This window comes from Rhinolophus sinicus, chromosome X (genome assembly GCF_036562045.2).
Source record: "Rhinolophus sinicus isolate RSC01 chromosome X, ASM3656204v1, whole genome shotgun sequence".
In the NCBI taxonomy this organism is placed as follows: domain Eukaryota; kingdom Metazoa; phylum Chordata; class Mammalia; order Chiroptera; family Rhinolophidae; genus Rhinolophus; species Rhinolophus sinicus.
This window is the reverse complement of record NC_133768.1, coordinates 111,904,124-111,917,058: the sequence shown is the minus strand read 5'-3', so window position 1 is coordinate 111,917,058 and position 12,935 is coordinate 111,904,124. Positions and strand designations below refer to the sequence as shown.

The following is a 12,935-nucleotide window of genomic DNA, read 5'->3' as shown; positions in this document are numbered from 1 at the left end:
TTGGTGGGGCTCCTCAGATTCTGTAGGCAATATATATTACATGTAATTGTGTCACAGCAATGAATTCAGCAAGTAATCTGTAAAGTTGCATGTTTTCAGTGGGACCCAGGGCAAGGAAAGGTTCTGCGGCAGGTCCAGGACACTTGACCTTCATCACACAGATCCAACATGCATATAGCCTTTGCCACACCGGGAGGCTACATGGCATCTTTGGCAAGTCTCAATAGGACAAACATACAGTGGACCCCTAGAGTTTTGGAGCAAATCATGCCTTGTACCACAAAAGAAGTATTTTCCTTTGGATCAACATTTCTGGCTTGCTCCTGGGTTGTGGTAAGGTCTGAATGTCTGACCATGGGGCACCAAGGAACCATGTAACTTCAGCTGTCCCTGATAAATTGGGTGCTAACTAGTCATCCTCTGCCAGTGGAATATTTGAGACCAGACTCAAGCAGGTCTGGAAGGTACAGCAAAGTTGCTCAAGCAGGTAGCTCACATTGTCGTGGCGCACACTGCTGCAGGACACCATGTCCTTGAACTCACACCTGGAAGCTCATAGAGAGTTCTCCATGGCTACGCATATTGGTCAAGGTCTCAGAATGAAGCCAACAGTAGACTCAATGGGTTGAACTGAGGTGAGTATAATGAAGGGATTTTTTTTTTTTTTTACAGTGTGAGAGCAAGATTAAGGGAATTAATCATGAGTGGTGAAGCTCCCAGAGACTGGCATCAGTTGATATGGTCACAGCCACTGCCACTGCCACTGCTATGTACTCAACCTGCCCAAAGCAGAGACCAACACTGAGCCCCCAATGAGGTAGCATTCCCTAGGGGGACCAACCAGCCACCTGGTGGCAGATTGATAGAATCAGAGCACATTTATCTGGAAGGGGCAGCAATTTGTCCTTGTTGAATAGACACTTATTGTAAGCCACGTTTCTGCCAGCATTCCCACCCACAGAACTACTGCCCCTGCTTCACTTTCACAGTATCTCACAGAGCACTGCTTCCAACCAAGGAAATCGATATAAAACAAAAGACAAGCCCCAGTGTGCTCCTGCTGAGAGACTGCACTAGTCTTACCACATTTCTCATTGCCCTGAAGCACCTGGCCTGATAGGATGGTGGTATTACTGTAGGGAGAAAGAACAGGGTCCCGGGGAGATAGGGGGGAGGAAAGGAAGGAAGATGTCAGGGGAAACAAAGAAAAGAGGCGATGAGATCATTCCTAAGGAAAGGTGCAGCTACAGCTAATTGTAATGGATTACAACACTATTAGCATTGCAGGCAGGGAAAAATCTCCACCCCCTGTGTCGCCAGGACAATCCCTACCTGGGAATCCCACCTCCTGATGGGAAGGAGCGATCATCGACTGCAAGAAACTGCCCTGGGAATTTCTGCAAAGCCACCCGAGTATTTCACACCCTCATTCAAATATAATCCTAAATTTCTTTGTTCTTTGGGGAAGTTGCCCTTTTTTTCATGGGGCCTCCCACTCTTGCACTGTCTTGAGAGTGTACTGGGCTATTTCCTTTCTTTAATAAATCTTTGGCTTGCTTGGTTTTGTTTGCGTGTATTAATATTTTGGTATGTCCTGGAATTTCTTCCCGTGATGTTTACCAAGGTCCCTCTCGTTCTATGGTAACAGTGGAATGGCCAGTCTAATGAGGTGTCAGTTACTGCATTAGTCAGGTGACAATACACTGAAAGGTGGAGGTTCTGTCTTGCAGGATGAGGTAAATACTTTGAACTGGTGACCATTGTATAGTGCTGTTTCTCCATAGCCAGAATTCATGGGTCCGGGAATTAAAAGGTGGAAGCAGAAGTGACTTTTCTCACTATCACACCTAATAATCCACTCTCAAGGTGTTTCGTCCCATCCCCACAGCTCTGAACTCTGCTGGTTCCCAAGGTAGGACTGCTTCCACCAGAGCCACAACATTGGTCCCGTCACATTGCAAGTTGAAATTGCCATCTGGCCACTTAGGGCTCTTTATGCCATTGAAACAACAGACATACCACGGGTCTACTGAGCTGGCTTGGATGGTTGATGTTAACTATCGAATGGAAATGGGGTTGCTGTTAAGCAACAGGATTGGAAGGAACATGTCTTGAATCCAAAGGATCTTCTGGGGCACGTCCTACTGTTATGCCCAGGCAGGACCACTGAGGATTCAGACTCGGTGGGAATCAAGCTTTGGGTCCTTCACCAGGTGGAGAATTCTGACCAGCTGAGGTCCTAGCTGGAGAGCAAAGGGAGGACAGGGAGGGTAGTAGAAGGAAGTTGTAAAGACCAATTATGTTTTCCAGACCTGTTATTGAAAGTGTAGTGTCTCTCTGTCTCTCTCTGTCTCTGTCTCTGTCTCTGTCTCTGTCTCTCTCTCCCCATATAAACTTTCCCAATCTTCCTACTCTATCTTATACATGTCAAATAAAGGCGATAGAGGTTATAGGATATTGAGGGAGATAGTGTCTGAAGTAGAAGAGGAACAACTATTCCCTGGAGATGAATATAAAGATTGACCACACTTTTCGCTTCGGGTTTTAATGAATACTTTTTAAAGTAGGTTTTTCCATCTGAATCCCTTAGGCAGGAAAGGGGGGGGTGTCAAAAGGTTCTTTCTGAGTCCCTTGTTTCTCAGTAATCAGCTTAAAATCACCATCCCAAAAGGCCTATTTTGAGGTTGCAAATTTTTCGGAGGCCTGAGAACCATTACTCTGCAAACAATCAAGTGGAACAGGGAAGTCAAGGAGGAGTCAATGGTTTTCTTCCTGCCTAACTATATACAGGGCAGGTTGGAGTAATAGGTTTCAGCTCGGGGGTGCCCTGAGGCTCTGGGACCAGCCCTTTTGACGTGACCAGTCACGGATGGGGGTGAGGGCAAAGGAGGACAAGTCCCTACTGCGCTCTCCTTAGAGCTCGGGGCTCTTTCCGTGCGCTCTCTCGTGGCCCGGGCTACTGGCCACTCGGCTCTGCGCTTGCTCGAAGGGGCTTCCCCGGACTTTGCTGCCTGCTTCCCCCAGTGTCTCGCGCCGCGGGAGGTGGCGCCCGACCCCTCCCGGGGGGCCGCGGCGGCCGGAGGCGGGGGTCGCGGCGGCCGCTCGGGGCGTCGCTGGGCGGGCGAGCGCTAGGCCCGCCCCGTCGATATCCCTGGCCAGACTTCCTCCTGCCGCGGGCTGTCGACCCAGCTGGAGGAAGCGGCAGCGGCCACGATGAGCGCGGGCGACGCTGTGTGCACCGGCTGGCTCGTCAAGTCGCCCCCAGAGAGGAAACTGCAGCGCTACGTGAGTAGGGGCGCCGCCCGCCCGCCCTCTGGTCCTCGGGTCCCTGCCCACGGGGTGGCCGCAGGGAGCCCAGGGGCTCTGGGCGCTCCAAACGCAGCCGCTCCCAGCGCTCAGGGCTGCAGGCAAGGCCGATCGAACGAAAGCGAAATCGCACGTCGAGCCAGTGTCTCTAAGGAGCCCAGCTCCAGGCAGGGGCCGGGTGGCTCCGGACCGCCGCTGACCCTAGAGGAGGAAGGCAGTTTGGGGCTAAGCCCCAGGCTCCAGTCTCGGTGCAGGAGCGGTCAGGGAGATAGCTCGAAAGAGTGCCCTGTCTCTGGCCAGGAGTGGCTCTGAGTCCCATTGCCCAGCGAGGAAGAGTGGGCAAGGGGGTAGGGAGAAGTACAGCGGGACGGGGCCTGCATTCCCTTTGGACTGTAAGGAGTGTTCTCTCCTGTAGCTGTCGTCGGACACTTATCTGGAACCTTCCACAGAGTGTAACTCGTTTCTCTTGCTGTCCTTTTCAGTTTTTTCTTTTGCTGACACCTCACTTTTTTTCCTACTACCAGCAGGAACCACGGGCTTTTGCTGGTATGAAATGAGGGACACTCGGAAGAGCACATCTTCCTACACATTCCATTACCATTTTAAATGCACTGCCCACAGCTCAAACGTTCATTATCTCCATCAGCGCCTCAGTGTAAGGTCTTAAAAACATTCCGCTTCAAGACTTGATTGCTGCTGAGTGTTCTTCATCCATTACAAAGAACCACTTCAGCCCTCAGGGAGTTGCATATAAATAGATATTAGGGCTTCTGGCTTTTTTTAGGCTGGGAGCAGCTTGATGGATCCATCTTGTTCATAATTCCCAATTTCTCTGCAGCTCCAGCGCAGAGTGCTAGCAGTAAACACTCCTGTCTGCTCTGCTCCACAGCAGCCCACCCACAAACCTCTTCTGTATGGCATGCTCCCAAACTGATGTCCGCGTTGCAGCCAAATTTCACCACTGTTTTTGTTCCCATATTTATGAGGCACATACTGTGTGGAAGTGGAAGAGGTGGGATTAGAAGAAAACTTGAAGCATGTATGTATACTTGCAGAGCGTGCGACAGCAGCCTTTCCTGAACATATAGGTGCTCAGGGGCCCTTTCCCCAGGCTCACTCTCTTAAGAGTCTTTGGGAAGTTTTCTGTTGTTTGTTTTGCTGAGCAACATTTTACAGGAATGTTGTTCTACTTAGCATGTAAATACATAGGGAGATTTTTTTTTAGGTTAACTACCACTGTGTCCCTTCATCATTCTTTTTGAGTCCCCAAGTCCATAACCACAAGGTCCGATATATCTCAGCCTCTGAATCACGCAGCTGCTTCCCTAACAAACACTGAAGCTGCTTTGAAGACTCATTAGTACTCAAAGGAGGCAAGAGAAGAAAACCTGCTCCCGGTGACCGTCGTGGGCAGGTGAGGGTTTGTCACAGTGGTACTTAAAAGGCCAGCTCAAGGTGGGTTTCCTTGTTGCCCTTTGGAATGTGAGACATTTTAAAAGTTCACGAGATGTTTTCAGAGTGGCACTCACTTCCCAGTAGATGATTCAAAAAGATGGGCAACCTGGAGAGCAAAGTTGATGGAAGATTTTTTTCCCCCCAGTCCTGTGTTGTATTGTCCCGACCAGGCTGGCTTAGGAAAGTTTATTAGTATTTCATCAGCTTTGGGAAGGCATAAGTGTGTATCTCTGTTATGTGTGCTTCATTCTTTTTGGGTGCAATGGGTGTGTGGCACGTGTGGACTTTGCACAGCTTATAGGTGTTTGGAGCATTGTGATGGTGGAGTGGTTTGGTGATGGAGGAGACTTAAGACACTAGAGTACCTAGATGTCACCTTATTAACACTCCAAGCCATAAACTCTGACCTTTTAGCCCACGATTGGGAACTTTTTCTCATTAGGGTCATAGTCTTTGTCAATGTTGTTTGTTGAAAGGTGGGTCCTTGGAAGCCTCAAAAAGTCGGGTTTCTCTTCTCCAACTTCTGCAGAATCCCTTGTTGCCACTAGATGGCGATCCTGTGCCGGTTCAACGGGACATGGACCTCACTATTATTCACAGCCACCTTTAATTCAGAGCTTGTTTTGTTGTCCCTTTAATTGAGCGCCAACTCTGAACCAGGCCCTGTGTCACGGACTAGACAGACAGAAAAAAAGACTTGATCCCTGTCCTCAAGAACCCCACAGTCTAAAATTCGTAACAATATAACAAAGCTAGTTTGTCGCACAACCAGGGCAATAACTGAGTTCTTTGCGCTGCCAGGCCAACAAGCAGGAGGACTCTGTTAATGTTTGTTAAATTACAAATGGGAGCGGAGTCTCTTTTTAGGTAAATCTTTCAGTCCAAAGTAAGCTTGTGCTTCATCCTCTTGACTCCATGAGCCAAGGCAATCACAAAGTTATTTTTATCATGCTCTTTTAAAAGATAGTTGATTCTTTTCCTTTATATTTTTTGTTTCACAAATAATGTAGGAATATATTCTTGTAAAAATTCAAGCAATCTAGGAATAGAATAAAAATGGTAAGATCCTCTTTAATTTCCCCCCATGTCCTACCCTTCCTGTATACCCCTCCTTAATCCCCTCCCCTCCCTAGGGATAACTGTTAGCAGTTTGGTGAGTATCATCCTAGAAAAATTTCTACAAAAAATATAATTTTATTTTTGCACAAGTGAGATCATACTATACAAATTGTCTGGCAATTTTCTTTTTCACAACAATCCTGGACATCTTTCCAGGTTAGTGCATGTAGGTATACTTCCTTCTTTTAAACCATTGGCTAATATTACTTGCAATAGATGTAACATAATTTAACAATTTATCTATTGGTGAACATATGTCTTGTTTTATTTTCTCAATTTTAAAGAATGATGTAACAACAATGATACTAAAATTATAATCAAAATTTATTGAATGGTTGTATGTGCCAAGCACCATGCTACAGACTTTATTATCCTATTTAGTCTTCAAAGCAAGACTGAGAGCCAGGTACTGTTTTTATCTTTGCATACAAGTTCTTTGTTAGATATATAATTTGCAAATATTTTCTATTAGTCTATAGTTTGCTTTTTCATTCCCTTTACAGTATCTTTTGTAGAACAAATATTTAATTTTTTGATTAAGTCATATTTATCAAATTTTCTTTTATGGATCATGCTTTTAGTGTCAAATCTAAGAACTCTTAAGCTTAGTCCTAGATCCTGAAGATTTTTTTCCTATGTTATTTTCCCTAAAAGTTATAATTTTACATTTTATATTTAGGTCAATGATCATTTGAGTTAAATTTTGTAAAAGGTGTGACGTTTATGTTGTGGTTGATTTTCTTGCAAACCGATTCCATTTGTTCTAGTACCATTTATTGAATAGACTGTTTACTCCATTGAGTTACTTTTGCAACTTTGTTTAAAAAATCAGTTGATCATAGTAATAATGTAGGTCTATGTCTGTGTTCTCTAGTCTGTTCCATCCATCTCTTCATTCATCTTTAGGCAAACACCACGCTGTCTGATGACAATAGCTTTATAACAAATCTTGAAATCAGGCAGTTTTAGCCCTCCAACTTTGTTTTACTTTACAGTTTTGACTATTCTAAGTCATTTGCCTTTTCATATCAGTTTTAGAATTAGTTTCTCAATTGAGTTTTGTATATTTACCTTGTATTCTGCAACCTTGCTAAGCTCATTCATTAATTCTGGTAGCCTTGTGTATAGTTAAAACCAGTGGTACTGTCTATGTTACATACAAATGATGAGAGCAGACATCCTTGACTTTATCCCGATTTTAGGGGGAAAGCTTCCAGTCGTTTCACCTTTTAAATATGTTTGCTGTAGGATTTTTGTAGTTGCCTTTTATCAAGTTGACCAAGTTCCCTTGTATTGCTAGTTTGCTGAGATTTTTAATCATGGATTGAATTTTGTTAAATATCTTTCCTACACCTATAAAAATAATAATATGGTTATTCTTTTTTTTTGTCTGTTACTATGGTGAATTATTCTGATTGATTTTTGCATGTTGAATTAGCCTTGAACTGCTAGGATAATCTTCACTTGGTTGTGATATATTATCCTTTGCATATATTGCTGGATTTAATTTGCAAATATTTAGCTGAGGATATTTGTATCTTTGTTCATGAAGTATATTGGTCTGTAGTCCTTTTTTGTGTTTTGTCTGGTTTTGATATTAGCATAATGCTGGCCTCATAAAATTAATAAGGAAGTGTTCCCATCTCTTCTATTTTCTGAAAGATATTGTGCAGAATTGGTATTTCTTCTTCCTTAAATGTTTGGTAAAATTCACCACTGAAATCATCTGGACCTGGACGTTTCTCTGTGGGACAGTTATCAACTACAAATTCTATTTCTTTAACAGACAGAAGGCTGTTCAGGTTATTCATAGCTTTTTTTTCTTTTCTTTTTTTAAAAATTTATTTTTTAAATTTATTGGGGTGACAATTTTTAGTAAAATTACATAGATTTCAGATGTACAATTCTGTATTACATCATCTATAAATCCCATTGTGTGTTCACCACCCAGAGTCAGTTCTCCTTCCATCACCATATATTTGATCCTATTCATAGCTTTTTGAATGAGCTTTGGTAGTTTATGTTTTTCAAGGATTTTCTCTATTTTATCTAAGTTCTTGAATTTATTGGCATACAATTTTTTACCGTGTTTCCCTGAAAAGATGACCAGGACTTCTATTAATTTTTGCTCCGAAAGACACATTAGGGCTTATGTTCAGGGGATGTCATCCTGAAAAATCATGCTAGGGCTTATTTTCCGGTTACGTCTTATTTTCGGGGAAACATGGTATTATATTCCCTTATTATCCTTTTAATGTCTGTAGTATCTGTAGTGATGCCTCTTCTTTCATTTATTATATCGTAGTTTATTTCTTCTCTATTTTTTTCCTGATTAATGTGGCTAGAGTTTTATCAATTTTACAGATATTTTCTAAGAACCAGACTTTGTTTTCAATGATCTTCTCTTTTTCTGCTTTCAATTTTATTTATGTATCCTCTTATCTTTACTATTTACTTTCTTCTGATGGCTTTGGGATACATTTTATCTATTCAATTCTGTTTCTTAAAGTAGAAGCTTAAATTACTGATTTGAGATCTTTCTTATTTTCCCACGTAAGCATTTAATACTACAAACTTCCCTCTAAGAACTGCTTTGGGTGTTCCCACAAAATTTGATATATTGTGTTTTCATTTTCATTCATTTCAAAACATTTTTCATAATGCCATCTTCTTTTATTTATTTACTTTTGGGAAAGAAAAATATTTTTTAGTTATTTTTTATTAGTTTCAGGTGTACAAAACAACATAGTGATTAGACATTTACACCTTTCACAAAGCGATAACCCTAACAAGTCTACTACCCATCTGACTCCATACATAGCTATTCCAATACCATTGACTATATTCCATATGCTGTACTTTACAACCCGTGAATGAATATATATATATAAATGTAATGTATGTGTGTGTACATATATGTATGTGTATATATACATATATAATAGTTGACATTCAATATTATTGTGTATTAGTTTCAGGTGTACAGCTTAGCAGTTAGGCATTTAAATAATTTATGAAGTGATGCCTTCAGTAAGTCTAGTACCCATCTGACACCATACATAGTTTTTACAACATTATTGACTATATTCTCCATTCTGTATTTCATATCCCCATGACCATTTTGTACTTTCTAATCCCTTCACCTTTCTAACCCATTCCCCCAACCCCCAGCACCCATCCCATCTAGCAACCATCAATTCGTTCTCTGTATCTATGAGTATATTTCTGTTTTGTTTGTTTATCTATTTTGTTCTTTAGAGTCCACATATAAGTGAGATCATGTGGTATTTGTCCTTCTCAGTCTGACTTATTTCACTTAGCATAATGTCCTCTAGGTCCATCCATGTTGTTGCAAATGGTAAGATTTCATTTTTTATGGCAGAGTAGTACTCCATTGTATAAATTTACCACAATTTCTTTATCCAGTTGTCTATTGATGGGTATTTTGGTTGTTTCCGTATCTTGGTTATTATGAAAAGCACTGCAGTAAACATAGGAGTGTGTGTGTGTGTATATATATATATATATATATATATATATATATATTTTTTTTTTTTTTTTGAATTAGTGTTTTGCATTTCTCTGGATAAATACCCAGGGGAGGAATTACTGGGTCATAAGGTAGTTCTATTTTTAATTTTTTGAAGAATCTCCAAACTGTTTTCCAAGAGGCTGGACCAATTTGCAATCCCACTAGCAGTGCACAAGGGTTCCCTTTTCTCCACATCCTCACCAACACTTGTTTGTTCATTGATTGATGATAGCCATTCTGACAGGAGTGAGGTGGTATCTCGTTGTGGCTTTTATTTGTATTTCTTTGATGATTAGTGACATTGAGCATCTTTTCATGTCTATAGGCCATCTGTATGTCCTCTTTGGAGAAATGTCTGTTCAGATCCTCTGCCCATTTTTAAATTGGATTGTTTGTTTTTTGATGTTGAATTGTATGAGATTTTTAAAATAGATTTTGGATATTAAGCCCTTATCAGATGTATCATTGACAAATATCTTCTCTTATTCAGTAGGATGTCTTTTTGTTTAGTTGATGGTTTCCATTGCTTTGCAGAAACTTTTTAGTTTGATGTAGTCCCATTTGTTTATTTTTTTCTTTTGCTTCCCTTGCCTGAGGAGACATCCAAAAAAATATTACTAAGAGCGTTGTCAAAGAATTTATTGCTCATGTTTCCTTCTAGGAGTTTTATGGTTTCGGGTCTTACATCTAAGTCTTTAATCCATTTTGAGTTTATTCTTGTATGTGACATAAGAAGGTGGTTCAGTTTCATTTTTTGCATGTATCTGTCCAGTTTTCCCAGCACCATTTGTTGAAAGACGGTCTTTACCCCAATTGGGTAAATTCTTGCTTCCTTTATCATAGATTAAATGATCATATAGGCATGGATTTATTACTGGGCTCTCTATTCTGTTCCATTGATCTATGTGTCTGTTTTTATGCCAATACCACACTGTTTTGATTACTATGGCTTTGTAGTATAGTTTGATATTAGCTAGCGTGATACCTCCAGCTTTGTTCTTTCTCAGGACGCCATGGCTATTCAGGGTCTTTTATGGTTCCATATAAATTTAAGATTATTTCTTCTAGTTCTGTGAAAAATGCCATTGATAATTTGATAGGGATTGCATTGAATCTATAGATTGCTTTGAATAGTGTAGACATTTTAACTATATTAATTCTTCTTATTCATGAGCACGGTATTTGTTTCCATTTATTTGTATCTTTAATATCTCTCTTCTATGTCATAATTTTCTGAGTACAGCTCTTTTACTTCCTTGGTTAAATGTATTCCTAAATATTTTAAATATTTTTTCTGATGCAATTGTAAGTGGGATTGTTTTCTTAAATTCTCTTTCTGGTAGTTCATTTTTGGTGTATAAAAATGCACAAAAATGCACTGCTACTTTATTAAATTCATTTATCAGTTCTAATAATTTTTTTGTGGAATCTTTCATGTTCTCTAAGTATAGTATCATGTCTTCTGCAAATAATGGCAGTTTTACTTCTTTTCCATTTGGATGTCTCTTATTTATTTTTCTTGTCTAATTGCTGTGCCCTCAGCCCTGCAATGCCCCATGAGCTGCCTAAGAGAGGCCGCATGCGGTGCAGGTCAAAATATTCTTTAATGTCTCTCTGAGATTTCCTTTTTAATTCAAGGGTTGTTTAGAAGTTTTTTTGTTTGATTTCCAAATATTGCGGGATTTTCTAGATATCTTTATGTGAGTAATTTCTAGTTAAATTCTATTATGGTCTAAGAACAAATTCTGTATGAGTTCTGTTCTTTAAAATTTGTTTACTTTATATTATGGCCCACAGTGTAGTTTCATTTGGCCAATATTACATGTGCTCTTGAAAGAAAATGTGTATTGTCTTGTTGGGTGGAGTGTTCTATAAATGCTAATTACATCAGGTGTGTTGATAGTGTTAATTCAGTTCTATATCCTTACTGTTTTTCTGCTTCTTTTTACTATTAATTACTGAGAGGAGTATGAAAGATTCCATCTATAGCTATGGGTTTGTCCATTTCTCCTTTCAGTTCTATTTGTTTTTGCTCCATGTAGTTTGATGCTCTGTTGTTAGTTGAACACGTTTATAATTATTATGTTTTCTTGGAGAATGGACCCCTTTTTCATTATTGAATGCTTGTATTTAACTGATGCTGTTCCTTGTTCTGAAGTCTATTTTTTCTTATATAAATGTAACTTCCCCAGCTTTCTTTTGATGTGTGTTTGTATAGTATATCTTTTTCCATTCTTTTACTCCTAACCTATCTATGTCTTTATATTTAATGTGAGATTCTTATACATAGCATATAGTTGGGTCTTGCTTTTTGATGCATTCCTACCGTCTTTGTTTTAATTGGTGTATTTATTTAGTTCATTCACATACAATATGGTTACTGAAATGTTTGCACTAAAATCTACCATCTTGCTAGCTGTTTTCCATTTCTTCTATCTGTTCATTGTTTCTTTTGTTCTGTTTCTGCTTTCTCAGGTTAATTGAGCCTTTTTTATTCCATTTTATCTCCACTGTTAACAATGATAATTTTTTAAAATTTTTAGCAGTTGCCCTGTAGTGTAAAATATACATCTTTAGTTAATTTGAGTCTTCCTTTAAATAATATTATACCACTTCATGAGTAACATGAGGACCTTGTAATGCTATATTCCCAATTGTGTTCTTATATTTTTTGTGCTATTGTTGTCATGTATTTTACTTTTACATATGCTACATTGCTACTAATTTTGCTTTAGATAATCAGTTATCTTTACAAGCAATTAAAAATAGGGAGAAAAAAATCAAATTTGTTACCTTTTATTCTATTTCTAGCATTCTTTATTTCTTTGTGTAGGTTCAAGTTTCTGTCTGGTGTCAAATTCCCTCTGCCTAAAGAACTGCCTTTAACATTGTAAGTGGTTTATATCTGCTGGCAATGAATTCTCTTAGTTGTTTGAGAATATCTATTATCCTTCATTTTAATTTTTTTCCCTCCACTGGGCATGGAATTCTGGGTTGACTTTTTTTTTCAGTCAGCATCTTGAAGATGTTGCTCTTTTGTCTTTTGTTTTCTATTTGGGATGGGGCCTGCTTACCAGAGCTTCTTTCGCAATGTCTGAATGACCTTCAACTTTAGGTCTTCTTTTTGCATTTTCAGTATACTGTCTTGCTGGTTGTCTCACTTATTATTTCTTTCATATTTCCTCTTTTTTTTTTTTTTTTAAGGAGGGCGCAGCTCACAGTGGCCCATGCGGGGATCGAACCAGCAACCTTGGTGTTATTAGCACCACGCTCTAACTAACTGAACTAACTGATCACCCCTTATATTTCCTCTTTTATGGTTTGTTTTAGTTTAATTTTTATGATTTCATTTTATCTTCTTTATTGACTATACCTTTTTGTGTTCTTTTATAGTGGTTGCTTTAGAGGTTTAGTGTATATCTTTAACTGATTATAGTCTACCTTAAAGTAATATATCACTTCACATGTAGTGTAAGACTTACATGAGTATGCTTCCATTTACCCTTGCTCAGATTTTGTGCTA

The 12,935-nt window shown here is 39.5% G+C and overlaps 1 protein-coding gene across 6 annotated transcripts in view; it reads left to right on the top strand.

The window, feature by feature from the left end:
• The first annotated feature begins 2,957 nt into the window (after window positions 1-2,957).
• GAB3 (GRB2 associated binding protein 3) overlaps window positions 2,958-12,935 on the top strand; it is an 81,480-nt gene continuing 71,502 nt past the window's right edge. For 2 of the 6 annotated variants that reach the window (XM_074323758.1, XM_074323754.1), the window contains exon 1: window positions 2,960-3,285. In XM_074323758.1, the coding sequence (XP_074179859.1) occupies window positions 3,214-3,285 (72 nt within the window). In that variant the 5' untranslated portion in view covers window positions 2,960-3,213. Of the gene's footprint in view, window positions 3,286-12,935 lie in introns of all 6 variants that reach the window. The other 4 variants (XM_074323756.1, XM_019716066.2, XM_074323757.1 and 1 more) reach the window with 3 other exon arrangements.